This window comes from Cebus imitator, unplaced genomic scaffold (assembly GCF_001604975.1).
Source record: "Cebus imitator isolate Cc_AM_T3 unplaced genomic scaffold, Cebus_imitator-1.0 Scaffold388, whole genome shotgun sequence".
NCBI lineage: Eukaryota > Metazoa > Chordata > Mammalia > Primates > Cebidae > Cebus > Cebus imitator.
Window position 1 is genome coordinate 1,009,657 of NW_016107703.1, and position 27,902 is coordinate 1,037,558.

The 27,902-nt window shown below is 49.8% G+C and overlaps 1 protein-coding gene across 3 annotated transcripts in view; it reads right to left on the reverse strand.

Moving 5' to 3' along the window:
* DNAAF5 (dynein axonemal assembly factor 5) overlaps positions 1-27,902 on the reverse strand; it is a 70,870-nt gene that overhangs the window by 15,498 nt on the left and 27,470 nt on the right. For all 3 annotated transcript variants that reach the window (XR_001818943.2, XM_017508270.2, XM_017508269.2), the window contains exons 3-8: positions 22,073-22,197; positions 21,489-21,607; positions 13,407-13,639; positions 10,623-10,835; positions 5,438-5,581; positions 3,685-3,853 (exon numbers count right to left, since the gene is read on the reverse strand). Coding sequence is in view for 2 of the 3 variants with exons in the window: in XM_017508270.2 (XP_017363759.1) it covers positions 3,685-3,853; positions 5,438-5,581; positions 10,623-10,835; positions 13,407-13,639; positions 21,489-21,607; positions 22,073-22,197 (1,003 nt within the window). In the remaining variant the exon portion in view is untranslated. The remainder of the gene's footprint in view (positions 1-3,684; positions 3,854-5,437; positions 5,582-10,622; positions 10,836-13,406; positions 13,640-21,488; positions 21,608-22,072; positions 22,198-27,902) is intronic.

Sequence of the window (27,902 nt, forward strand, 5' to 3'; positions counted from 1 at the left end):
ATGCTGTTTCTGACCCAGTTTCTGACTGTTTCACCTTCTCTACATTTTAAACTAGAAACAAGGCAGAGTTTCTGGCTTAAATACAGAAAACAGCCAAAACAGTGTCCACGGGTCATGTCCAACTGCTAGGATGGAAGGGAAGAGGCGTGCTGACAGGTGGGCCCCTTGGTATCAAGAATGTTGAAAACCCAAACCTGAAGCCTGGGCCACGTGTCTGCCTTCCCAGCACAAGCGTTCCTGCTCACGGCATGGACGCTTCCGCTGTCTTCATCTTCCCTTCATTTCACGCCACGCCTGTCTTCCCATTTTGTTATAAAGCCTTTTGTTATAAAGGCTTAGGATAATTGTTTCTAAAGGCTGCCAGGGCATGTCTTCTGTGGAAATATCATTATGTATTTAACTTCCTATGAGGTATTTGGGTCACTTCCAATTTCTGCTGTTAAATGGAGCCCTGATGCATATTTTTGGGTACATCACTTTTTCCATAAGTAGAATTATTTCCTTAGGAAGGACAGATTCTCATGAATGTGACTGCTGGATGAAAGGAGTGAAGACATTGGCAATTCCAGAAGCACAATGTCTGAGGGTTTTCCAAAACTGGTAATTCCAGATGCCCACTGTCCGACCACTTTCCAAAAGCACCAAGGCACTCCCAGCACTGCCAGGCTCCCAGCTGGGCCACCCAGGGCAGAAGCTGTTTATTTTTGCCAAGTTGGATAAATGAAAAAATGGCAGGCTACAGCCTTTAATTCATATTTCCTTATAACTAGAAGGGCTGGATATTTCCCACTCTATTTGCTTGTTAGTTGTATTAACTCTGTTTAATAAAATCTGGATATTTTGCCTGTTTGTTTGGGAGTTAATGCTTTTTGTTTTCTGGAGTCATGGTCTCACTGTCATCCAGGCTGGAGTCCAGCGGTACAATCACAGCTCCCTGAAGCCTCAACTCCTGGCTTCATGCAATCCTTCTGCCTCAGCCTCCCAAAGTGCTGAGATTACAGGCCTGAGCCACCATGCCCAACTCTGAATGCTTTTATTCTCACTTTGTGCTAGCTTTATATACCAAAGATCTCACACTGTCATCCTTACTGGAAATATTTTCCTAAGTGTAAGTTCCTTTTCTTTTGGCTCAAATGTATACAGTCAAAGAGACGCCTTTGCAGTTCCCCATCCTCCCAAAGTTTAGAAAGTTACCCCTTTCTGTATGTTTAAAAAAATTAAAATTTAAAAGGTATCTTCCCACAGAACTTCTGTAAATGAGAAATTAAAAAATGTCTCCTATTAAAAAAATTGTTTGAATCATTTTGTTTTATCACAGTAGTTCATGCTCATTAGAGAAAAATTAGAAAAAGAAAAAAGAAAACAAAAATCATCAACTCCCAAGGACACTATGTTGGAAATAGTGTATTCTATGTGAGGTTGTGCCCCGGACCCCTGAGCGTACCTCACATGTGTGAGCTCAGGCGGGGCTCAGAGAAAATAACCACTGGGATTAAAGAACTGCAGCTTTAGGCCGGGTGCGGTGGCTCATGCCTGTAATCCCAGCACTTTGGGAGGCTGAGGTGGGTAGACTGTTTGAGCCTAGGAGTTTGAGACCAGCCTAGGAACATAAAGAGACCCCGTTTCTACAACAAATACAAAAATTAGCCAGTCATGGTGGTGGATGCCTGTGGTTTCAGCTACTCAGGAGGCTGAGGTGGGAGGATGGCTTGAGTCCAGGAGTTTAAGACTAGCCTGGGGAGCATACGTGATCCCATCTCTACAAAAAATACAAAATTAGCCAGGTGGTAGGCACCTACAGTCCCATCTACTCAGGAGGCTAGGGCAGAAAAATCCTTTGAGCCCAGGAGTTCAAGGCTACAGTAAGCTGTGATTGTACCACTGGACTCCAGCCTGGGTGACACAGCAAGATCCTGTAAAAAAAAAAAAAAAAAAAAAAATTGCAGTTTTATACCCAGCTCTTGACATTGAACAGCACAGCACAGTCTTCTTGCCTTTCAGTGGATGACAGGAGATGTGGGCCCACATAAACGCATTTTCCATGCTGCCAGTTGGTTCTGCCAACACCGTAAGAAATGCTTTAAAAGCTGCAAAGAGGAAGAGCAGGTGGTGGAGAAACCACCAGAGCTGCAGCACAAGCGAGTCCTGGCTTCACTGTAAGCTGAGTCTCTCAGGGTTTGCGTGCCATTTTCTGGACTGTGGGGTGAAGGCTGCAGTAATTTGGTGCAAGAGTTGCTATGAGTAACATTCAGTAAAAATGTGAAATGGAATACCCGGGGCCCCCTCCCCAAGAGGCCCATTGGAGAGGGGCTGAGGGAAGGCCCTGGGGTCACTGCCTCGGGAGTTCTCCATGCCATCTCTTCATCTGTGAAACAGGGTCACAGTTCCTACCACACAGGCCAGCTGTGAGGGGAGATGAGCTGATGGCCATCAGGCTCACAGAGCAGTGTTTGGCACAAAGTGTTTAATGCCCTGAGTGCACGCCAGCAATCCTCAGCTTTGTTTTTGGTTTTAGAGACAGGGTCTTGCTCTGTTGCCCAGCCTAGGGTGCACTGGTGCAGTCACAGCTCACTGTAGCCTCCAACTCCTGGGGTCAAGGGATCCTCCCACTTTAGCTTCCTGGGTAGCTGGGACCACAGGTACATACCACCATGCCTGGCTAACTGTATTTTATTTATTTTTAAATTTTAGATTCTGAGATACATGTGGAATTTTTTTCTTCATCTTTTTGTAGATGTAGAGGTCTTGCCATGTTGGCTAGGCTGGCTTTGAACTCCCAAGCTCGTGGCCCTCCCACCTTGTCTCCCAAGGTGTTGTGATGACAGGTGTGAGCCACTGCGCCAGATAGCATTTGCTTTTCTAATTTGCAAAATCTTGAATGCAGCTGATGAAGAACAATTCTGGGTATTTTTCCAGGTCTCAGGAAAAATGGTGAGTCCCTACCAAGCACAGAGATGGCATAAGAACAATCTTAGTGTCCTCAGACACAGAACACGAACACCCTGGTGCACGCATCCAGTAGGAGGCAGGAGCACTTGGGAGCTGTGCACAGGAGCGGGAGAGCCAAGGAAGCAAACGAGGAAAAGCTACCGCGGCGTGTTCACGGCCACAGGGAGCAGCATGGGCTGTGTGTCCCAAGGCACTACGGCCGGTGAATGGACACCTCCGCCTCAGAGTTCTGCAGCGGATTCTGCCCTGCTCTGAAGCCCCATCGAGCCACAGTGTCCATCCCAGGAGAGTGGCCGATCCGCAGGCTCAGGTAGAACCACAGAAATGCTGGTCTCAAAGGGGTTGGGGCTGAGGCTTCCACGTCACACACGCACAGCACCCACATAGCTGGACATCTGCATTCTGCAACAAAATCCAGATGTATTTAAGAAGCCAGGCCACAAAACAGGCCAGGAAAAACCATACTTTGAAGGTTTCACATGAACATGTATGCCCAGGCCAACTGGAAGAGCTGCATCCCAGTCTTCAATGTGATGTTTCTGGAGCTTCTAAAAGGTTTTGTTCCTGAAAATGCTCATTCTCCACAGTCAAGAGTGACTACTGGGTACTTTTAAAAACATGCCTCAGTGAACCATAGCTCAGCTGGTTGACACTGGTATCTGCTGAACCCCGGGGGAGCAGGTGTGTGGACTGAGTGGGGCCAGGCACGGCTCGCCGGCTGTTGGGAGGGCTCACCTGACTGCGCGATGATGACACTGAACTGCAGGAGCTCTGGTGAGTGCGCGGTCCAGTCGAGGTGCGATGCAGTCGCCCGCTCCAGGAGAGGGCCCATGTACTTGCGGTAGAGGTCCTGGCAGCTGCTGATGCCCTCCGCAGCGGCCAGCGAGTCCATTGTCTCCTGTGCCTGGAGGTTACAAGTCAGAGGCTGGGACAATTCCAACACTCAGGGCTCAAGCCTCCTTGCTGGGACTGACCATCCCCCTCAGGTAAGAACCACGCAGGCTGGGCCTGGTGGGATAATCGGGAGGGAGGCTGCCACATGGAGCCCTTCCCAGGGTGCAGGAAAGTGAGGGCTGTGGGCACAGGGCGAGATCCTGATCCCGTTTGCGCTAACGCCATCTCTGCAGTGAATCATGAAGCAGGCACTGTGCGTGCCTAGGACACACATAGCACAGGGGGTCCCTGGGCATCTGCCTGGGCAGGCAGAGCTACTCTGAGGCAGTGAGAGACTCTGAGGCGTGGGCAAGTGGCTTAGAGAGTTAAGCCCAGCAGAGCAGACCTCCAGGTAAAAGTAACTTGGTGAACAGAGATGACAACCTTGGCTACCTTTTAGCTGTGCTGTTCTCTTTGGGGACTTAGAAACAAAGGAAGGGCTGAGGCTCCCCAGAGGTCATTGCCCGAAGCCTGGAGTCTGAATCTGGGGCTGCCTGGCTTCTTCCCCAATGGACAGCAGGCAAAGTCTCTACTTTTGCTGGTACCTAAGGCCCTATCAGTGACAGCATCTGCTGAGACACATGCCCTTGGAAAGCTTGTTTTTAAAGAGAACCCAGGAAGAGATGGGGGAGCAGCAGCCTCCTCCACGTTCTCCGTGGTGCATTCAGGCCATGAATCTCCCAAGAGAGAACCTGCCGAGAGGGATCGTCCACATAGACAGAATGGGGGGAAGAACTGAGTCTCAGCTTTCAGAGAGGCAGATACCGGGGCCTCCAGGAGCCCCAGGAGCCCACGGGGAGGTTGGGGTTAGAAGATTTTTGGTCATAATGGTCAGGTGCAGTGACTCATGACTGGGATCCCAGTACGATGGGAGGCCGAGGCGGGTAGATCACCTGCGGTCAGTTCAAGACCAACCTGGCCACCGTGGCAAACCTTGTCTCTATTAAAAATACAAAAATTAGCTGGGCATGGTGACACGTGCCTGTAGTCCCAGTTGCTCAGGAGGCTGAGGGAGGAGAATCCATTGAACCCAGGAGGTGGAAGTTGCAGTGAGCCAAGAGTGTATCACTGCATTCCAGCCTGGATGACAGAGCGAGACTCCATTGAAAAAAAAAGATGATTTTGGGGCATAAACAGGGAGCTGATGGGCAGCAAATACTTTTGAAAGCTGTGCTGCAATTAGAGCAGGAAATCATGGCATCTTCTCCCCAGACTCACAGTCACTTGTGGACTATTAAATCCCAAACGCACAGGTTTAAAGGTTATCATGTCATACTTCTTGTTTGCTTCTTTGCTGTAGACCCTAAAATTAAATAGTTGTCTTCACTCCCCGATGGCAGAATACACTGGGAGCTGGAGGGCTGCCCTGAAGGCTGTCGCCCAGGGAGTCATCCACAAGGCTCTCAACCCCTAGTCTTTGCTGGTCAGACATGCTTAAGGCCTAGGCTCAAGCGCAGAGGGGATGTGTGGGAGATGGTTCATCTCACTTAGAGAGAGATGCCTTCCAGCTGTGAGCTCCACTAGGCCAAGCAGCCACTACCACCATCAGCCTTACCTTGTCCCTGAGGCTGGTGGAACCTGTGAGGGCCATTATGGTCAGCAGCACGTCCATGAGCTGCAAGCTGGCTGTGCTGCAGTCCTTGCAACACACGGATACCAGGGCCTGCACGCAGAGCAGCAGACGCTCCAGGTAGAGGTCCTGGAAGAGATCAGCAGCACTGTCAGGGCTTGGTACAGTTTGGTCATGTCCTTCCACCCAAGTCCCATCTTTACCATAGCTCCCCTAATCGCCATGTGTCCCAGGAGGTAACCGAATCATGGGGTAGGTTTTTCCCGTGCTGTTCTCATGATAGTAAGTCTCATGAGATGTGATGGTTTTATACAGGGAAGTTCCCCTGCACATGCTCTCTTGCCTGCCACCATGTAAGACGTGACTTTGCTCCTCCACCATGATTGTGAAGCCTCCCCAGCCATGTGGAACTGTGAGTCCATTAAACCTCTTTTTCTTTTAAATTACCCAGTTTCTGGTATGTTTTTATTAGCGGCATGAGAATGGACTAATGACAGGGCCCCAGCCCCTGGCCCTAGTACCAGGGCTGACAGAGCCTCCTGGGGCTCCTAGTCTACCGCTCATGAGGAACAGCGGGTATGGGAGAGCCCTCATGGGGACAGCCCCAGGCACCGGATGGGGGGCTCACGAGAGCAGCAGGTATGGGAAAAACCCCCACAGGGACAGCCTCAGGAGCCGGATGGGGGGCGCCGGCATATCAACCATAAAAGGGCGTGCTTGACGATGGGAAACTGAACATGGACGGGAGATAAGGACTGTGTACTTATTTTATGAAATGTGTACAGGCACCTTAGCTGTGTGGTTAAGATGCTGTGTTAGTGATGCATACAGTGGTATCTGTAAGTGAAATGCTGGTGCATCACATTATCTGCTTTATAACACGCTCAGGTTCTCCCCACCCTCCAAAGTTAAAAAGAAAAGTGGCCCCAGGCAGGCAGAACACCAATGGAAAGAGTTGGTCAGCACTGAAGCCAGCGGACCTTCCTTCTGTGGCTTGTCCCTCGTCTGTGCACTTCTGGATATTTCTATAACACGAAATTTTAAGAAAGATAAAATTCTGTGGTTTAAAAATGTTTCCTGGCTGAGAGCGGTGGCTCACGCCTGTAATCCCAGCACTTTGGGAGGCTGAGGCAGGTGGATCACGAGGTCAGGAGTTTGAGACTAGACTGGCCAAGATGGTGAAACCCCATCTCTACTAAAAATACAAAAAATTAGCCAGGCGTGGCGGTGGGTGCCTGTAATCCCAGCTACTCAGGAGGCTGAGGCAGGAGAATCGCTTGAACCCGGGAGGCAGAGGTTGCAGTGGGTTGAGATCATGCCACTGCACTCTAGCCTAGGTGACAGAACAAGACTTTGTCTCAAAAACAACAACAGAAACAAAGAAACAAAAGTTTCCTGATTGACAGAGAGGTAGAGTCTTGGCTCTGCACCTGAGGCTGTGCTGGCTGAACGGCTTCCCCTCCCGGCTCCAGCCTCATTTACTGAGGCTCAGCCAGGATGTGAAGCCTGCAACGCAGCAGGTGTGTGCTGGAGGGGACCCAAGAATCCCTAAGAATATGCATATATGTTTAATTCTTTTATAATAAATTTTAATTTATTTTTTAGAGACAGGGTCTTGCTCTGTCACCCAGGCTGGAGTGCAGCAGTGCAATCGCCGCTTACTGCAGCCTCAAACCCATAGCCTCAGGTGATCCTCCTGCCTTGGCCTCCCAAAGTGCTGGAATTACAGACATGAACCATCAGGCCTGGCCTGTAGTTACCTCTTATAACGTCCCTCTAACGTCTATTTTATGTATGTTTCATAAACAGTGAATCAGGACAGTGGTCATGTATATAATTTAAACACATGATTTATCAACAGTGTACACATATTGGAGGTCTATACTTAAAGTGTTTTTACTAATGGGAGTGTGAGTTCAAAAAAGTTTGGTAATTATTTGACCAGATAATGGGTTGGTTCTAAATTTCTGAATCAGTTCTAAAACTCTATGACTCATTCACCACTGATCTAAATCACGGAAGGCTAAACAAAACACTCCCACTGTATCACAGCACTGTTCAGTCTTTGCACCCCAGGCCCCTGGCCTTATCCACAGAAGATGCGGAGCTGTGTGGCACCGTCTACCTCGGAGCTGGGCTGTGGGCACTGACTGCCCCAATTCTCACAGAAGCCACGGATTTCTGTTTTTATTCCATTCCTAATTTTCCCCATGGCCCAATTTCTCTGAGGCCTGCACTGACTGACTGACTTCTGAGGACACTGTCTGGCTAGTTCCTAGAATGACCTGTCATGTACACTTCAGGAGCTACCATCTTTTCGGTTAAAATCAGAAGGCAGTAGAGTTTAGAAGACACAGCTGCTCCTGGCTGACAGCACCTCCAGGCATGGGAATTCCACAGGAATTGACGGGGAACCAGGCATCCTTTGCAGCAGGCACCACCCTCCCGCCACGAATGCAGCACCGTCTCTGAGGAAGTGACAAGACTTAACATTTATGGATTTCTCTATATATGACTAAATAATTTTCAGTGTCTGCCCCCCCCAAACAGACAGAATGAAAAAGAAAAAAAGATACAGCAAAAAATAATTATCAGTATTTTTTGAAATACTATTTCAAACACTGCTTTCTGAAACAGCGTTATCTAAGATTGCAAAAGTTTTTAATTCACTAAAGTACAAGAGACTCTTTTTGTTGGCACTAGCAAGGGGATCCCAGAACTGCCGGCTTCCCTGCGTGAGAACCGAATTGGTGAGATACCTGTTTCCTTACTTCGGGCGCCTGTGCTAAACTCTTTCCCAGGAGACTCCGGTTCCGCTTGGTCGAGCTCGTTTCCCTGCTGGGCCCAAGACACCTGGGAAGTACCTACTGCTAAAATCAGATTCCCAGCGAACCCAGGGCAGGGAGGCTCAGTGAAGTCAGGCTCAGTTTAGAATACATCTTCACAACTTCTCTGTTTAACACAGGGCTTTAAAACAATTTCAGTTTGTTCTTGAAAGACATTCTTAACCTGTTCTAATAGCTACTGGAGAATAATTGTGGGAAACATAATCGACTTCCCAAACGACATGACACAAACAAAGCCTGGCCAGCCATGGAAGAGAGCACGGAGCCATGTGCCTGACACCTGAGTGCGTTCACCCTTTCTTGCCAAAAATTTAAGTCTGTTAAGGAAAGGAGGCGGGCGTGGTGGCTCATGCCTGTAATCCCAGCACTCTGGGAGGCCATGGCGAGTTGATCACTTGGAAGTCAGGAGTTCGAGACTAGCCTGGCTAACATGGTGAAACCCCGTCTCTATTAAAAATACAAAACTTAGCCAGGCATGGCGGCGTGCACCTGTAATCCCAGCTACTTGGGAGGCTGAGGCAGGAGAATTGCTTGAACCCGGGAGGCAGAGTTTGCAGTGAGCCGAGATTACACCTGGGCGACAGAGTAAGACTCCGTCTCAAAAATAAATACATAAAAATAAATAAAATTTAAAAAGTATCCAGGTGTGGTGGTACACACCTGTTGTCCCAGCAACTCAGGAGGCTGAGGTGGGAGGATCATTCTAAAACAAAAAAATAAACATAGAAAGCAGTGAAATGTATGTCTTGAGTTTCACTGTGACTGGCTCCTTGGCCAAAGGGTCCACAGATGTTCCTAGCCTGGGAGGTTGAGGCTGGCTCTCCAGGGGGCCTGTGTGACTGGACATTGTCAGAAAAGGTCTCTGTCTGAACAATTGCTAAATAAATTTTTCCTCCATAACACTGGAAGATGGGGAGCCAAACACACAGCCGTGGGTCTACATAATTCCTTTTTCCTGTAACCAATGTGAAGATGTGAAAATCACATTTTCTTGGCTATAAAGTTTGTAAGGCGAGGGCTTAGGCACTTGTGCACATTTTCAAGTTATATCCCTCAAGAAAAAAATGCTTCTGGCTTATAAATCTGTATACAGGAATCAAAACCATCTTCAGAACTCCTTGTGAGTAAAAGGAAAGCGCAGAACTGACATAGATTTGATGATGTGTTAAAAACAGGTCTTGGGAAAAGCTGAAACGTGGCTGAAATGCCATGAGCACACGGCCCAGCCCCACTCCCTTCCCGACCCTAGTTCCATTTCCTTCCCTCTCTGTATTCCAGGAACTGCTTACAGACTTCTTAAAACAGTTTATAATAATGACTGTGAACAGCCTCACCTCTTGTTCTGACGACAGAGGGGGCTTGACACAGGATGGGCCAGGCTGACTGTGAACACCCCCACCTCTCATTCTGAGGACAGAGGTGAGCTTGACACAGGATGGGCCGGGCTGACAGCAGAGCTGCAAGTCCCAGCAGTCCGTCCAGCTTTGGAGCTGTAGAAGCTGCCGGAAACGATCCAACTGGAGCAAATGCTGAGGCTCACTCTGCATGGCCGCCCAGTGGGGGCAGCCCTGTGTCCTAAAAAGGTCTGGGGTGCTGGGTTCAACACACACATAAATGGGGACTAATCACCTCCAAACCAAAGGAAAGTCATATTTCTTCTTCCATAGAAAACAATCATGGAGTATTCCAAACAATTAAGCCCAACTACCTAGGCTATTTCATCTTCTGAGGTCAAGACTTTGCTGTTCAATTTAAAATTAAACAAATGTTTCTAGCAGATCTGCAGCTGGGCTATCTGCAGCACAGATCGGAACGCCAGGCAGCGCTGATGGAGAACAGGCTGCCGGTGCACTCTGAGACGTACAATCTGTGCAGATACCGTGGGGACTGGGTGGGATAGCGGACATGCGACTGCACTCCTCCGGGGTGGGAAGACATGGACCCTGCATCCACCCCCAGCAGCACAGGCCAGTGGGTCCCAGCCGTGGACACGTCCTGAGTCATCTATCACATGAACTGTGGCCAGCATGGCCAAAAAAAGGGGCAGCAACCAATGTAAATTTGAGTGGCCACCTGAGGCTAGGGCTGGGGCTGAGGCTGTAGCTCTGCACAGCACAGGGCGAAGCCCCCCGACGAGGGGCTTCAGTGAGGACACTCCGGCTAAGGGCACCCCAGCTAAGGGCACTCCGGCTACCACTGGTATTTCTGACGGCTCAGCCTGGAGGCACGGGGCGGACCCACAAACATGTGGGAATGATGGCAGATGGCCCGGCAAGGGAGACTCCTCCTCTTCTTCACTCCTCCCCACTGCTAAGTACTCTTACGTTTTCAGATGCCTGGCAGATGTGGGCCTGTGCCAGCTCCGTGGCAATGGCTGTGAGGTGCGGCTGGAGGGCTTCTCGGGGGCAGCCCCGAATGGTGGAGGCCAGCACCAGGAGGCCGGAGGCGGAAGGCCCCTTCTTCAGCATCGGTAAGATCAGCTTCAGAAATACCTCAGGGTTGACAAACGTCCCGATGAGCTCTGCGGATCTTGAACACTGTGAGAAAAAAAATATGAGAAAACTCAGACCCAAACCCGAAGGTCTGAGCCTGGCCTCCTGCTCTCAGTGTTGTGGCCTCCCGTGCACCAGACACAGCCCTGTGTTAAGCGGAGTGAGTCCTTGGCATGTGCTCAGAGCCCTCACGAAAGGCACAAGAGTCCTCGTGTGATCTTAGAATAACCCTGAGGCCAGGCTCACAGCCAGCGAGTGGGACACAACCCCCAGGAGTTGAAGTCTGGTCCAAAGGAAGTCTGTGTCCCGGCAGCACGTTCACCACATGTGCCCCCATTGGATGCCAGTGACCCAACCTTCCCATGGCTAAGCAAATCAACACACATCAGCCCCTCTGCACCTGGAATTCCACAGTGGAGCAATACACACCAGCCCCTATGCACCTGGAATTCCACAGTGGAGCAATGCACACCAGCACCTCTGCACCTGGAATTCCACAGTGGATCAATACACACCAGCACCTCTGCACCTGGAATTCCACAGTGGATCAATACACACCAGCACCTCTGCACCTGGAATTCCACAGTGGATTAATACACACCAGCACCTCTCTGCACCATGGAATTCCACTGCCAATGAAAAGGAACAGTGGCTGACCACCCGACTGCATGGGTTAATATCAGGCCCTTCTGACAAGTGACAAAAGCCAAGGCCAAAAATACTGCACAGTGTTTGAGTACACATATAAAACATGCTCACAATGACCCAGGGATGGGGAGGGAGAGCAGGTGCCTGGTGCCAGGGAGGAGGTGTGACGGCAGGGGCTGCCTGAGGGACCCGTGGGACTACTAAACACAGACAAGCAGCCACGCACGTCCTGGTTTTGATACTGTCCTGCTCAGGGAAGATGGACGCCCCAGGACAGTGGGCAAAGGCACAGGTGGCTCTTTGTGCAATTTCCCCCAACTTACTGGAAATCTGTTTCAAAATAGAAAGTTAAAAAAAAAAAAAAATCGGGCCGGGCGCGGTGGCTCACGCCTGTAATCCCAGCACTTTGGGAGGCCGAGGCGGGTGGATCACGAGGTCAAGAGATCGAGACCATCCTGGTCAACATGGTGAAACCCCATCTCTACTAAAAATACAAAAAATTAGCTGGGCATGGTGGCACGTGCCTGTAATCCCAGCTACTCAGGAGGTTGGGGCAGGAGAATTGCCTGAACCCAGGAGGCGGAGGTTGCGGTGAGCCGAGATCGCGCCATTGCACTCCAGCCTGGGTAACAAGAGCGAAACCCCGTCTAAAAAAAAAAAAAAAAAAAAATCAACTAACCTCCACCCCTCGAAATACAGAAAAGTCAGAACTCAAATGCCTACCTTCAAGCCCCTCTCACACACCTTCCACTTGCTAGAGTTTTAAACCCAGCCCGACAGTGGGGAGAAGCCCAGCACAGAGGCTGGGCTGGATGCTGACTGCCCGGGGGCTCCCACGCACTACCCTGAACAGCCATGTCTCCCGTCCTGTCTCCACCTCACCCCTCCGCCATGTCTCTCGCTCTCTCATAGATTCCACAGAGGACTATAGACAATTTTAAATCCATGGTAGTTTTTGAAGAGTAAAAACATGACATGTAAATTACAAGCTTAATATAATCTGTTTTTAAACATGGAAGCTGAAACATTACTTTGAATCAGTAACAATGATTTAAATTTTTTTTTGTTTTATTTGAGACAGTGTCTTACTCTCTCTCCCAGGCTAGAGTGCAGTGACCCAATCATAGCTAATTGCAGCCTTGACCTCCCAGGCTCAAGCGATCCTTCCACCTCTGCCTCCTGACCAGGTTGGGACCACAGGTGTGCACCAGCATGCCTGGCTACTAAAAGGAAAAGCTACTGGCAAGGTGTCTTTGTGATGGAATTAAAGACTCAAGATCAGGATATTCTGGACTGAAACCTTAAGTGAAAGCTTTAGTTTTTCTCCCGAGCACTAGGAGGCGTTCTTGTGGGATGGATGTGAAGACCCCCGGAGTGGTGACTGTCAGCACAAGGCATGGCCTGGCTGAGTGAGGAGGAGCGGCCGGAGCATGGGACTTCCCTGTGTGTACCCACCCTCGCAGAGGTGATAACCACCAGCCGGATGTGGACAGAGAGTGAGAAAGAGGATGGCCCCAGGGGCGTCACATGCAGGACACCTGAGGCTGTGCCACACCCCCGCCCCCGTGCCCCCACAGCCCTTGCAAGGCCCGGAAGGGCCCTCAGTATTGCCCGAATGTCAAAGCTGAACTCCGGGTGTCTTGGTCCTGCGTCAGCAGCCTGGGCCCTGTGTGGCGCAAGGCTCATTTACACAACACACAGCTGGCACTGCAAGCCTGAGTATGCTTGAAGACGGGCATGGAGGATCCACCCTCAACACACTGTTTTCTACAGGTACAGAAAGACCAGTGGTCCCCAGGGACTGGGCGTGGGGAAGGGCTGCAACCCAGGGGTGAGGGGAACACTGTCTCGGCTGCAGTTGTGACCTCCCGACTGTGTCTCTCATAGCCTCAGTCCCTGCACGCCGCAGGGGCAGGATCTTAGCTTGAGTTAGAGCTCTGCAACCACAACTGGAACATGGCCACTCACGCTATGGACCACGGCTGTCTCCTCGTCAGCGCAGGCCAGGAACAGGGTCCGGAGGATGATCTCCAGGTGTTGTATGGTGTGGTCCTCGGCATGCAGCAGCAGCACAGGCAGCAGCTGCGCCGACTTCACTCGCGTCCCCACCACCCAGTCGGTGATGTCGTGGCACAACGCGGGGAGGATCTTGGAGAGGTTCCTGAAGACAAGCTCCCGACAGCCCAGCAGAGGACGATGCTCTGGGATGAAAATAAGAAAGGAGGAGGAGAAATTCACAAGCCAAACCTAAACAACTCAACTCACTGCACATTGCATTTAATGGATATCTGTGAGTTTCAGCGTCACAATTTCAAAATGAGTCTCAGGGTGGGCGCAAAGCTGCCAAATACACCATTCATTAAGAACATTCACATGGGCGGTGTATGCCTACAGTCCTAGCACTGTGGAGGCTGAGGCAGGCAAATCACTAGAGCCCAGGAGTTCAAGACTAGCCTGGGCAACACGGCAAAGACCCAATCTCTATAAAAATAAAAAAAATTAGCCAAGCGCAGTGGTGCACGCCTGTAGTCCCAGCTACTCAGGAGGCTGAGGTGGCATTCCAGCCTGGATGACAGAGCGAGACCCTGTCTCAAAAACCGAACGTTTACAGCCACACAGAGATGCAAGTAACACACTCGCCACATGTGCCGATGTCGATGATCAGACTGAGGTCTCAGCATGGACATGCCTGTGAAGCCATTGCCGTGGTGGGGGTGATGGCCATATCCTCTGCCCGGCTTCCCTTGCTTCTCTGCAGCACGGCCCCCACTGTACTCCGGCACCCCTGGATCCGGAGTCCTGTGACTGGGCTGCACTTTCCAGAGCTTTACGCGAGTGGGGAGGCCTGTGGTTCACTCTTTCCTTCTCTGCTTCTTTTACTTTGCGTGGTTTTCTGAGGTCTGTCCATGCTTCCACTCCTGTCTGAAGCTGGGGAATGGCCTGTTCTGTGGAGATGCCAGTTTACTGCCTGCTCCTCTGTGGAGGAACATTCGAGTGGTTTCCAGGGCCAGTCTGTGTGGCCTGTGCTTTCACTGTGCTGGGGAAAATACCAGCTGTGGAAGGGCTGGGTCACACGGAAGGTGCACATTTAACCGTTTCAGAAACTGTCCAAACATTTTCCAAAGTGGCTGTGCCAGTCTGCACTCCTTCTCATTCTCACCTGCAAGTGGTGCAGTCAGTCTTGAACTGAAACCTGTCTGAGAGGTACCGTGGCGTTTCCGTGTGGTTTTCGTTTGCATTCCCCAATGACTAACGACACTGAGCGTCTTCTTCATGGGTCTGTGTGCTGCCTGTGTTATCTTCCCTGGTGAACAACGGTCTTTCCAAATTGTTTTCTGCACATTTAGAAAACTGGATTGTTTTCCTGCTGAGTTTCAAGAGCTCTTTCTACACTCTGGAGACAAGTCCTTACATACATAATCTCCAAACATCTCGCCACAAAATGAAAAGACAAACCAGGCCAATTTTTGTATTTTTAATAGAGATGAGGTTTCACCATATTGGCCAGGGTGGTCTTGAACTGCTGGACTCAGGTGATCCACCCCCCTTGGCCTTCCAGCGTGCTGGGATTATAGGCATGCACCACCATGCCCAGCTGTACCTTTCTTCCTGATGACGATCCACTGTGGAAAGTCTGCAAAATGAGGGAAGCGTGACCAAGAACAGGTAGGGAGGGGTTCACTGGGAACTGAACAGAGCTTTATGGGTACCCAGGCTTATGGGTGTTTCCAAAGAAATACTGGATGATGCTGGGCAAGGGTATCCAAGCCCTGGACCACAGGCTGGTACTGCTTTGTGGCGTGTTAGGAACTGGGCCTACAGCGGGAGGTGAGTGGCTGTCGAACGAGCATTACTGCGTGAGCTCCACCTCCTGTCAGATCAGTGGCCGCATCGATTCTCAAAGGAGGGCAAACCCTTTTGTGAACTGCACGTGGGAGGGATCTGGGTTGTGCGCTCCTTATGAGAATCTAATGTCTGATGATCCGAGGTGAAACAATTTCATCCTGAGACCAACCTGCTCCCTGCCCCATCCATGGAAGAATTGTCTTCCACAAAAATAGTCCCTGGTGCCAAAAAGGTGGGGGACCACCGGTTATGGGTACAGTCATGCGCTGCTGAACAGTGGGGACGCATTCTGAGAAACCCGCTGCTAGGTGATTTCATTGCCATGTGAATATCCTGCAGTGACGTACACAAACTTAGATGGTGCAGCCTCCTCCACACCTGGGCTGTGCGACGTAGCCTATGTGAGGCTCCTGAGCTACAAGCCTATGCAGCAGGTGACTGCAGTGAACATGCAGAAACTGCAGCACAATGATGAGCGTTTATGTTTCTAAACACAGAAAAGGTACAGGGAAAACACAGTGATATCATGAGGGGATCACCCTTCCCCACGCGGTGTATCATGGACTCACATGCTGTTACGCAGCACATGGGCTTATATGGCACTGAAGCCTGTTTTTCTGTACTTAATATTATAGCAGACATAGGCCAGGCACGGTGGCTCATGCCTGTAATCTCAGAAGTTTCGGAGGCCAAGGCGGACAGATCACCTGAGGTCAGGAGTTGGAGACCAGCCTGGCCAATATGGTGAAACCCTCTCTACTAAAAATACAAAAAATTATCTGGGTGTGGTGGCTCATGCCTGTAATCCTAGCTACGCAGGAGGCTGAGGTAGGGGAATCGCTTGAACCTGGGACGCGGAGGTTGCAGTAAGCTGAGTTCACCCCACTGCACTCTAGCCTGGGCGACAGAGTAAGACTCTGTCTCAAAAAAAAAAAGAAAGAAAGAAAGAAAGAAAGAAAGAAAAGTTCCTTCTTCTGTAACACCCCAGGCTAACTCAGAATGGGTCTATGCAGCACATGTGGGACCTTGCTGGCTTCAAACAATGCTAACCAGGTTTTCCAGTCCATTTGCACAACGTAGTATTTCTGACAATTTCCATTCAAGCTTCCATCTTTCCAAACACACATGAAACATACAAGCAGAGCAAAACAGGTACAAGCTCTGAGGCAGAACAGGAGAACGGAGGGTGGAGGAGAAGGCTGTCGTGTTATAGAGTTCATCCACTGGGAATCCTGCTCGTTTCTAAGCCAGGCTTTAAGAAGAGCAAACTCTCAAACTCTGTCCTCTTGTGTGAAAAGCTCTGGCTGGCCACTCACCAGCACCAAGAGGGGCTTTCCTTTATACTCGAGGCATTGCCAAGGAAAACAATCTTCAGAGGGATAATCTCAAAGCAGAAAGAACTCTGGAGTTGCTGTCACCAAGCCATCTGCTGCTCACGGCTGGCAGTGTGATCGTCAGATACATGCCAAGCGTAAACTTGTGCTTCCACCTGAGAAGGGCACTCTCTTTGGGTAAGTAACCCAATTCAGAAGGGTAAGTGATGCCCTCCCAATCCTCCCAGCACGAAGCTTGGTTTTGAAGGCAGAGGTTTATTTCAGTGCCGTTAACTGGGAACTTACGCAGTGTTTGCAAAGCTAACGACAAATTACCTGGTATGAATTACATTTCTACATGATGCGCACCTCTTTTCTTAGGAAACGGGAAAACTGGGCTCCAATGAAACTTCAGTTCCAGGCCCACGTGAATTCCTTATTGACAGGTCATAACTTTTGAGCACTGCTTGTTGGCAGCAATCTGAAAACATGACCAAACTTTGCCTGTTTACGCTCTTTGTGACCCAACCACATGGTCAAACTGTCTGTTCTTGCAGGTAAGACAGGCCACATAGCCACTCATCGGCTCACCAGGTGCTCATAGAGCCACTGAGCCTGGCTCATCCCCAGGGGATGGCAGCAGACAGACTGGCCGCTGGAGCAAGCAGTGAGGCGAGCACAGGATCTGGGTCCACTGGCGTGAGGGGCAGGAGGAAGCAGAGCAGGTGGGGTAGGGCAGGGGGGCAGCTGCCAGAGCTCTGAAGAGGGGAGCAGGAGCCAGAGCTGAGGCCCCGCTGTGGAGCCTAAAACAGTCTCATGAGGAACCTGCATCCAGGGCACAGCAGGGGTCCTCAAACTCGCACTCAGAAACCGAGAACTTGATCTAATGCATGGCAGATGTGAATAGCCACCAAAGGCGCCGCATGGGTGCGCAGGCGTGCAATGCAGCATAGGAAACAGGCTCAGCACCCTCTGTCATTAGGGAATTGAAAACTAAGCCCTGCGAGCCACCGGTGCACACCAACCAGACACACTAAAAACAGCAAACCCCACCCCACATGCCTGCCTGACTGCACTCGTGGCCCCTGGAAATCTCATCCAGTGCTGATGGGGATGCAACCTGGCATGGAGGGTGAGGAAAACAGCATGGTGAGTTTCCAACAAAGACCCACGCCTGAGTGTTTATCCAATAAAACACACTCACACAGAAACTGGGTTGTGGGTGTTTACATCAGCTTTATCTGTGATTGCTGAAGGCAAGAAAGGACCTGAATGTGCTCCCGCTGGTGACCGGATGGTCTGTCCACAGGGGGGAATGTGACTCATGCTAAGAGGGAAAGTGCTGCAGACACAGGTGACACGGATACCTCCAATGCGCCACACAGACAGGAAGGAGGAGACACCAGCAGCTGCGCTCCCACAGCTTCATGCATGTGACACCCTGGAAGGGACACATGGGACACTGCCCATGGCAGCAGTGTCAGGGCCCAAGGGCGGTTCCAGGTGGTAGAGATGCCCACGTCAGGAAGACAGAGGTGGTGCTACTCAAAAATCACAGAGCTGCATCCCGTAAGGCTGAATGGGATGTGGTCTCTGGGGGAAGGGATGTCATGGACCCTAGGCAAGGTGGGCAGGGGGCAGCAGGACAGGAAGGAAGGTGTGTGCTTAGACCCTGGGCAAGGTGGGTGAGGGGGTGGCAGGATGGTAAGGAGGGCGTGTGCTTGGTGAGACGAGGTCAGTGTGAACTTTTGAGGAAGTGACTCAAATAATCTCCTGATCTGACATTTAAAATACTGTAGAAAAAAATCTGAGGAATCCTATTTAAAATTCAAATCTACAGACTGAAGAAAAGTAATTTTAGGGGAAATGCCAAAAATCTAACAAAATGTTGTGCTTATGCCACTGACTTTGATTGTAATTCAATTCTAAATTTACTCTGCTCTACTTGAAACAAAAATTCTGTGCCTAACATTCTCCACACCTCGGCATGTGTAACTAAGTGTCTTTTTACAATTATCAGTCAGGAACATCCCCAAGTCCTTGAACCATTTCTAAATCAGGCAGCATCAAAAGAGCCTGTGTTTCCACCACAGGGAAGAAGCCCCTTCTGGGAACCTACAGCCAGTTGGCTGGGGAAGGGTGGAGGGGAAGAGGGGGCTGGGACAGGAGTGTGTGAGTGTTGTATGCACATGTGTGCATGTGTATATGTGTATGTGTTTGCATGTATGTGTGCGCCTCACTCTCTCTTTTCTTCCTTTATTGCATTGCAAGGATTGTACCTTCCAGAAACAGTCCCCACCCCTAACTGCCTCCGTTTCTGGTGGACAGGGGGAAGGACTGGCCCCTCCTACGTCTTGGGGACAGCCCTTCCTGTCCCACTGACACCGGAAGGGTCTTGCGCTGGCTTCTCAGTGAGCATGTGGAGAAGGATTTGCCATGCAGCTTGGGCTCTGTCTAGCATCGATTAGGCAGACAGGCTGGACTCTCTCTAAGAAGCAGCATTTCCTTATCAGTGAGGAGAGCCCAGCTGAAATCTCCAGAAGCAAACACAACCCACAGCTTAGCTTCTAGGTCTGACCAAGGCAAAAGCAGCTGGAGGGAGAGACACTGACAGAGACCCACAGTGCCTGTGGGACCCCACTCCCACTGCTGGTGTGGAGACAGAATGTGAGTTCAACAGTAAGTTCGTAAGTCGCCTTGTATCTAAGTTCTACATTTTAAAACAGATCGAGGGAGCCGGGTGTGGTGGCTCACACCTGTAATCCTAGCATTTTGGGAGACCGAGGCGGGTGGATCACCTGAGGTCAGGAGTTCAAGATCAGCCTGGCCAACATGGTGAAATTCCATCTCTCCTAAAAATACTCAATTAGCCAGGTGTGGGGGCACATGCCTCTAATCCCAGCTACTTGGAAGGCTGAGGCAGAATAATTGCTTGAACCTGGGAGGTGGAGGTTGCAGTGAGCTGAGATTGAGCCATTGCGCTCCAGCCTGGGCAACAAGAGTGAAACTCCATCTCAATTAAAAAAAAAAAAAAAAAAGATCGAGCATTCTCAAACTGGCTTCACTCCATCAGAATAAACCTTGCTTGCAACTAACTTCTGTGCCTTTTCCCAACACATGTGCTTTCCCCTTACAGCAACTGTGCAGTGTGGGGCAAGGCTGTGTAGTCAAGAATGCTGACTGGAAGGAACAGCAGCCCTGTGATTCACAGGCTTGGGAGGGAGCCACGGCTCTGTGGGCACAGATTTAACATGACACCAAATATCAATACCAGACACAGAAACTGTTTTTTGTTTTAAAACAGGGTCTCACTCTTTTACCCAGGCTGGAGTGGTGGGGCGTAATCATAACTCACTGCAGTCTCAACTTCCTGGACTCAAGTGATCCTCCCACCTCAGCCTCCTGAGCAGCTGGGATACAGGTGTGCACCATCACCAGCCAGCTAATTTGTTTTGTTTTTGTGTCTTGCTGTGTTGCCCAGATTGGTCTCTGACTCCCAGGCTCAGGGTGATCCTCCCACCCTGGTCTCCCCAGTAGATGGGATACAGGCGTGAGCCACTGTGCCTGGCCAACAAGCTGCTTTAGTGCTGTATTTCACAGCATAAAACATTTACCTCCAGCACAGTGACCTGACCCCAGGGCTACTTCAGTGCCTGGACTAGGCCAGGGAGGTGACATGGGAAGTCGAGGCTGCAAATCTCTCAGGGCATTTGATTTGGGCTGGGCATCTAATTGACTTGGGCTGGGCATCTGGATTGATTTGGGCTGGGCATCTGATTGATTTGGGCTGGGCATCTGATTGATTTGGGCTGGGCATCTGATTTGGGCTGGGCATCTGACTGATTTGGGCTGTACATCTGATTGANCATCTGATTGATTTGGGCTGGGCATCTGATTGATTTGGGCTGGGCATCTGATTGATTTGGGCTGGGCATCTGATTTGGCCTGTGCATCTGATTTGGGCTTCGTTTCACCTACTTTTTGTCCTTGTCAGGGAGTATCTATCATTCACTTTTGAGAAGATACCCTACAGATAGACTCAAGTGTTGAAAGCACTTGACTGCATCCAAGTAGAAGATAATCAGCCCCACCCCACCCCTCCCCGAGAGGAGAGTGGTTTCTAAAACAGATGAACGCTAAGGTAGGCTGGCAGCGTGGCGGAGCAAGTGTGCTGGGCCTGGGTGCCTCCAGACAGACCTGCTGGATTCTGCACAGAGAGAGGCATGGGTGCACATGGGTGCCAGCAATGTGGCCAGGGAGTAAACACGGGAATGGTGGGAAGCCACACAGCAGGGGACCCTGTTCCCAGGGTGGAAATCACATGGAACCACAAAGACCTCACCTCATCCATGGCCCTCGTGCCCAGCTCTGTCTTGGTGAAATGATAAGCCCCTCATCCCACTGTTTCCAACACCCCCTGACCACCAGCAGAGCTGCCCAGGAACCCAGAGTTCAACGCACCCTCACATGCACAGCCAAGGGAGCGGAGTGGGCTGTCTAGCTGTGTGCGGGACGCTTTAGGAAGCCCACGGCCTTTTAAAAATAAAGCTGGCCTAGAGGAGGGGAGAGGTCACTGCAAGATGTATAGGTTCTCCCAGACGCTGAGGAGAGATGTGCTCTGCCCAGGATGCAAGGAGGTCCCAGGTACCTGGGATACAGGAGTCCCAGCCTAATGCGGGGTGATGACTGCACCTTCCCGACGTGGCCGCCTGGGCTCAGAATGCCTGTCCCTTACCCACGAATCTGCCTGGGCTCAGAATGCCTGTCCCTTACCCACAAATCTGCCTGGGCTCAGAATGGCAAGAGCTGAAGCTTCCTTCAGGCTCAGAAGCCCCTTTCCCACCCAATAAGGACTCATCTCCCGGTGCTTGCCTCTGCCGTGGCTACTCACCATGCGGAGGGTAATGGGGTGGGGGGGGAGGGGCAAAGTCCAGCTTGTCCTTCAGGTCCTCCTCATTCTCCCTCTGCCACTGCAGGCCGACGTCCTCCCAGAGGCTAGCAGCCAGCTGCCTAAGGCACAACAGACAGATGACAGCAGCTCAGGGCAGGGCACATGGGGGAGGGCCCTGCAAGTTCCCAAGGATGTCCAGGAGGCCCCAGGGCTGGGCCAGGATTCGGGTCGCCCACAGACCTCACTGTGTGAGAGCGGGAAGCTCCCTGACCCCCGAAAGGGTGGACCAGAAATTCTGTTCATCTTGTGAGCACTTCATTGACAGTACAAAAAGGGGCCATCTGATCTCTGTTCATGTGCTCAGTCAAATGTTAAAACAATGGGAAGTGATATTTACAAAACAGGAGGCCTACTGTATGGCATATCATCTCAGAGCACAGGGACGAGGGGACATGAGCAGGTTTCTGTGACAGATTCCAAGCGAAGGGGAACCACCAAAGTTGGGCACTACTGTTTAGGAAAAGCAGTCCTTGATAAACCAGACGCAGAGCTCGTGGCTGCCTGCTGGACGCCTGCCCACGTACCTGACCTCGGGCATCTCGTCATCAAGGGTGCTGAGCAGCAGAGGGATGAGCTTGTGGAAGAAGGAGTAGCGGTCACGCAGATGCAGCAGCCAGCCGCCCACCACAGAAGCCACTGCCCGCCGGACCTGTGCACGAGAAGAAGGGGTGAGGATTCGTGTAGGCAGAGGGGATGCGGGGGTTGGTGCCATGGTGCAGCTCTGAGTGCTGCCATGCCGGCGCCGCCCGAGGCAGAGGCGCATGGCTGGGGTCCTGGGAGCCACAAGCCTGGGTCCCAGCCTGGCCTCTGCTCCCCAGGCAGCTCTGCCAGCCCCCACTGGCTGGGCCGGAGAGGAATGCTGCTGTCCTGAAGGCTCACGCAAGTCCCTCATGCCCTGGCCTGGTCCAACTGGCAAGAGCAGCTACCCTAGCTGCTGCATGAGCCGTGCCGCATGTTCAAAGTATTCTGCATGAAAACCTCCTGGCCAGGTTGGGCCCTGTCTCACCCTGGGTGCTTAGTGAGTCATGGCTACAGCAAGTGTGGTGCACAGTGGCTATGCCTCAAACACTTCTGGTCCCAGAGTCCAGGGCCTCTGGAGGAAACCAGCAGGGTCCCCAGATGTCGGAAGAGGGGGTACTTGGGCCTCTGCCTACCTTGCCTACACAAGTGGAGGAAACCAGCTTAACATACACCAGGTACCCCAGCTAAGCTTCTGAAGGGCAGTGCCTGAGACGGGGACCAGCACCAACACTCCTCAAAGAAGGGAAGTGGGACAGGCCAGCAAAAAGCTGGACAGCCACAGACTGTTCCTAGGAGCTCTGGGGTGTGGATGAGCTGCAGAGCCGTCCCCCATGACGCCAGGGGCCAACTCTGTGGTGTCTTCAGTCCCTGGCTGCGCTGTGGGATGCAGGAGCCTCATTCCTCCTGACACTATGGGTGAAGTGTCTCTGCCCAGCCATGCATCATTAGCAACAGCACTTACAGCTGATCGTAGGTACAGGGAAGTTGAGCAGCAGCTGTGCCCATAGCATGTTCACTAGCTGGGACTCAGAGGAGGGGCTGCTCCGCCCTGGCTCAAACAAGGCACAGAGCCAAGCAGATTGCACCAAGGCCTTGCCCCTGCTGGCCTGGGCCCTGGGCCCTGGGCCCTGGCCTGACCTCTCCAAGGTTCATTCCCACCTGGAATATGAGAAAGAATGACTTACAGGGCTTGTCACTAAGGTCCCACGAGGAGTGGACAAGTTCATGCAAGGAAAGGCCCATCACACCTGATTCCCACTCCCCGTGTGGTATGTACAGGTGACTCTGGGTGTGCAAACAGCAGGGAAGCAGACGAGAGAACACAGGAATGTGTGGTGCATTTGTGAGGGTTATTCACTGACACAGGGTCTTACTAGCAACCAAAAATACAAGTACTCAGATAACAACCAAGAGAAACCCAAATCGACACCATGGCCACTCCACCACCAGATCCCCACAGAATAAGCTGTCACTGTCGTCTTCATGCACAGTGCCTGGCGGGTCTCGAGCAAAGATGCCCCAAGGTTGAATGCAGGTGACAGGCACCACTCACAGCCACACCTGCCACAACGCTAATCTAGGTGAGTGGCAAGCTCCAAGCTCAGCCAGTGCCATGTGCTGAGATGCTGGAAAGCCCGTTGGGCAAAGGGCGTGACTGAGACAAGCCAGACTGCAGCCAGCCCTGCGCCCAAACGTGTACAGGGATGGGGCCCCCTCTGGGAGATGGGCAGGCGTCCAGGGCCACATGGCAAGGCCCGAGCACACTGTCCCAGGCCAGCAGCCGGGGAGCAGCCTGAACTCGCTGGGATTGGCCTCACTGCTTTCTCCTCCCTGACCTTCTGCACATCCTGCATGGGTGCCAGACTCTCTGCAGGGCCCTACTCAGGACGGCCACCTGTCCGTTGAAACCCACAGATAGGCCTCTTTTGTAGAAAGGAGCTTCAAACGTCTCACCTCATGAGCAAGGACAGCTGCAGGGCCAGGTTTTGGGGCTGCTCCTGAGTCTCACGAACAGCCCCCTTTTCTATTAGTCTCTAGTTAGTATCATAAGAAACCTGCAAATTCCAATTAGCATGAGACAAATTATCCCTTTTTAGTTCAAAAACATCACTGAATACTGAACTGCCATGTAACAGTTTAACAAAGCAGGACATTTTTCAATTTTTTTTTTTTTTAAAAGCAAAATAAATGGATTAGAAGACTTCTCAAGAAGGGTGGATATAAACAAGCCCAGACTGCAGACTATAGTAAATGCCTAACAACATTGACTATCAGCCACCAGCATCCAGAGCATCCAGGAAAACATGACCTCACCAAGTGAACTACATAAGGCACTGGTGACCAATCCCGGAGTGACAGGGATATGTGACCTTTCAGACAGAAAAATCAAAATAGCTGTTTGAGGAAGCCCAGCACAATCTAAGATAACACAGAGAAGGAATTCAGAATCCTATCAGATAAATTAACAGATACTGAAATAATTAAAAAGAATCAAGCAGAAATTTTGGAGTTGAGAAATGCAACTGGCATACTGAAGAATGCAATGGAGCTTCTTAACAGCAGAACTGATTAAGCAAAAGAATTCGTGAGCAGCTTGAAGACAGGTTATTTGAAAATACACAGAGGGAACAAAAGAAAAAAGAACAGAAAGAATGAAGCACACTTACAGGATCTCAAAAATAGCCTCAAATGGGCAAATCTAAGAGTTCCTGGTCTCTGAGAGCAGGCAGAGAGACAGAGATTGGGGTAGAACATTTATTCAACGGATAATATCAAAGAATTTTCCAAACCTGGAAAAAGATGCCAATACTCAAGTACAAGAAGACTTAACCCAAATAAAAGCAGATTAAACACAAATAAAACTACCTCATGACATGTAACAATCAAACGCCTAAAGATCAAGGATGAAGAAAGGATCCTAAGAGCAGCAAGAGAAAAAACAAGTCACATGTGGGGCAACTCCAGCATGCCTGGCAATGACTTCTCAGTGGAGACCTTACCGGCTAGGAGACAGTGGCTCGGCATATTTAAAGTGCTGAAGGAAAGTAAACTTTTACTCTAGAATAGTATATCCAGCGAAAAATCCTTCAAACGTGAAGGAGACAGACTTTCCCAAACAAAAGCTGAGGAATTTCATCAACATCAGATCTGCCCTACAAGGAATGTTAAAGCGAGTCCTTCAATCTGAAAAATAAGGATGCTGAGGAGCAATATGAAAGCATCTAAAGGAATAAAACTTACTGGTAACAGTAAGCACACAGAAAAACACAGAATGTTGTAACACTGTAACTGTTATGTATAAACTACTCACATCTTGAGTAGAAAGGCTAAAAGACGAGCCTATGAAAAACAAGTAACTGGCCAGATGCAGTGGCTCATGCCTGTAATCCCAGCACTTTGGGAGGCCGAGGCGGGCAGATCGCCTGAGCTCGGGAGTTCAAGACCAGCCTGGCCAACATGGTGAAAACCCGTCTCTACAAAAAGTACAAAAATCTGGGTGTGGTGGTGGATGCCTGTAATCTCAGTTACTAGGGAGGTTGAGGCAGGAGAATTGCTTGAGCCTAGGAGGCGGAGATTGCAGTGAGCCAAGATCACACCACTGCATTCCAGCACAGGTGACAGAGTGAGACTCTGTCTCAAAAATAAAACAACAAAAATAACTAAATAAAAATAAAAATAACAACAACAACTTTTCAAAACAAAGTATAATAAGATATCAACAAAAACAACACAAAGTTAAAAAGCAGAGGGGATGAAATTAAATTAGTTTTATTCATTTTTTCTTTATTTTTGCAAACAGTGTTCAGCTGTCATCATTTTAAAATAATGGGTTACGTTATTTGCAAGCCTTATGGTAACTTCAAATCAAAAACCCTCCAACAGATAACAAACACACACCCAAAGGAAATTAAAACAAACCATCAGAGAAAATCATCTTCATAAAAAGGAAGAGAAGAAGGCAAGAAGGAAGAGCAGACCACAAAACCAAACAGCAGGAGTACATCCTTACTTATCAGTAATACTGAATATCAGTAGACTAAACCCTCCATTCGGAAGACAGAGTGGCTGAATGGGTCAAAAACAGGACCCAGCTATCTGCTGCCTACAAGAAACACATGTCACCAAAAGGCACACACAGACTGCAAATGAAGGTATGCAAAAAGATATTCCAATGCAAATGGAAACTAAAAAAGAGAAGCAACTATACTTAGACAAGACAGATTCTGAGGAATGAAAGCCATTTAAAGAGACAGAGGTCATTATATAATGATAAAGGGGTCAATTCAGCAAGAGGATAAAACAACTTTAAATATATATGCACCCAATATTGAATATCCAGATATGTAAACCAAATATAATTAGAACTAAAGAGAGAGACAGACTCCAACACAGTAATAGCTGGAGACTTCAACACCCCACTTCCAGTATTAGACAAATCATCCAGAGAGAAAATCAACAAACATCGGACTTAATCTGCACTAGAGACCAAATGGACCTAGTAGATATTTAGAGAATGCTGCATCCAACAGCCATGGAATACACATTCTTCTCCTCAGCACACGGCTCATTGTCAAGGATAGACTATATGTTAGGCCATAAAACAAGCCTTTTTTTTTTTTTTTTAATCAGTTTTATTTAAGAATTTCCAACATTGACAACTCTTATAAAAAGCATCCAAGCACAAGACACAGAAATGCAGCAAACAGCATTCTTATGGGTAGCTAACAGACGTTAGAACTTCCACCCTTCTTTGAGACACCTGAGCTCGCTGGTGAACTCTGCTTCCAAGTACTCCTGCAAAGCACACCACAAGCTCAGTCCATGTTCTCAACCCATCAGCTTCAGTTCACATGACCACACTTACATATCAGTAACAGAAGAGAACACACACCATACAGCATTCACAGCAGTTGACAAAGGGTAGGGAGAGTACAAGTATCGTTTCACTTAACACATTCAACTAATGTGGGTTATCTAAGAACAAAAACTCACTTAAAGTCTTCCAACAGATGTGGATGTCCTTTGAATGCAAAAAAAACATTCGTAAGTTATTTGCTATCATTGCTCTCTGCACACTCTCTCACCAAAGCCACAGGATTGAGAGACACATCTCGCCAAGTTAAAAAATATCCATTATGCACCACCAAGTCTCTGCATGCGCTCTCTCCTTTTCTCGCTCATACTAGCCTTTCATACCTCGACACCACCACCAATCCCACACAAGGTTTCAGAAGTTCAAACAGCTTTCTGGTTCCATATCACAGCCTTGCGTTCATAGCGTTGATACGACTCCATGAAATAAAGAGTAGCGGATAAAAATGGGACAACCACTGTCAAAGACGTGGCCTGTGATGCATGATGACGAATTCTTGAACGAGAAAGCACGTAGACAGACGTATTCCTATGGCAGAGTATTTACAGCACTACTTTCAATGAAGCGCTTCTTCCACAAACATTTGAAATGAGATGAACTGCAGAGATTAAATGAAGGCTTCACATTGTACTTTTGCATATGAGGGGAGACAAGTGTTAAAAAACAAAACAAAAGAACCAAACACCGTGACACCATGATCTCCCAAAAGGAGATTTTCTTAAGGAAGAAAATCCATATGGTGGGATTCAAGTTAAAACAAGGAGTAAAGAATGTAGTTCTAAACAATGGTTTCCATTTTGAACATGCGAAGAATTCACTTGACAAGTTCAGGTATAAAATATTACACGAGAGCCGGGCGCGGTGGCTCAAGCCTGTAATCCCAGCACTGTGGGAGGCCGAGGCGGGTGGATCACGAGGTCAAGAGATCGAGACCATCCTGGTCAACATGGTGAAACCCC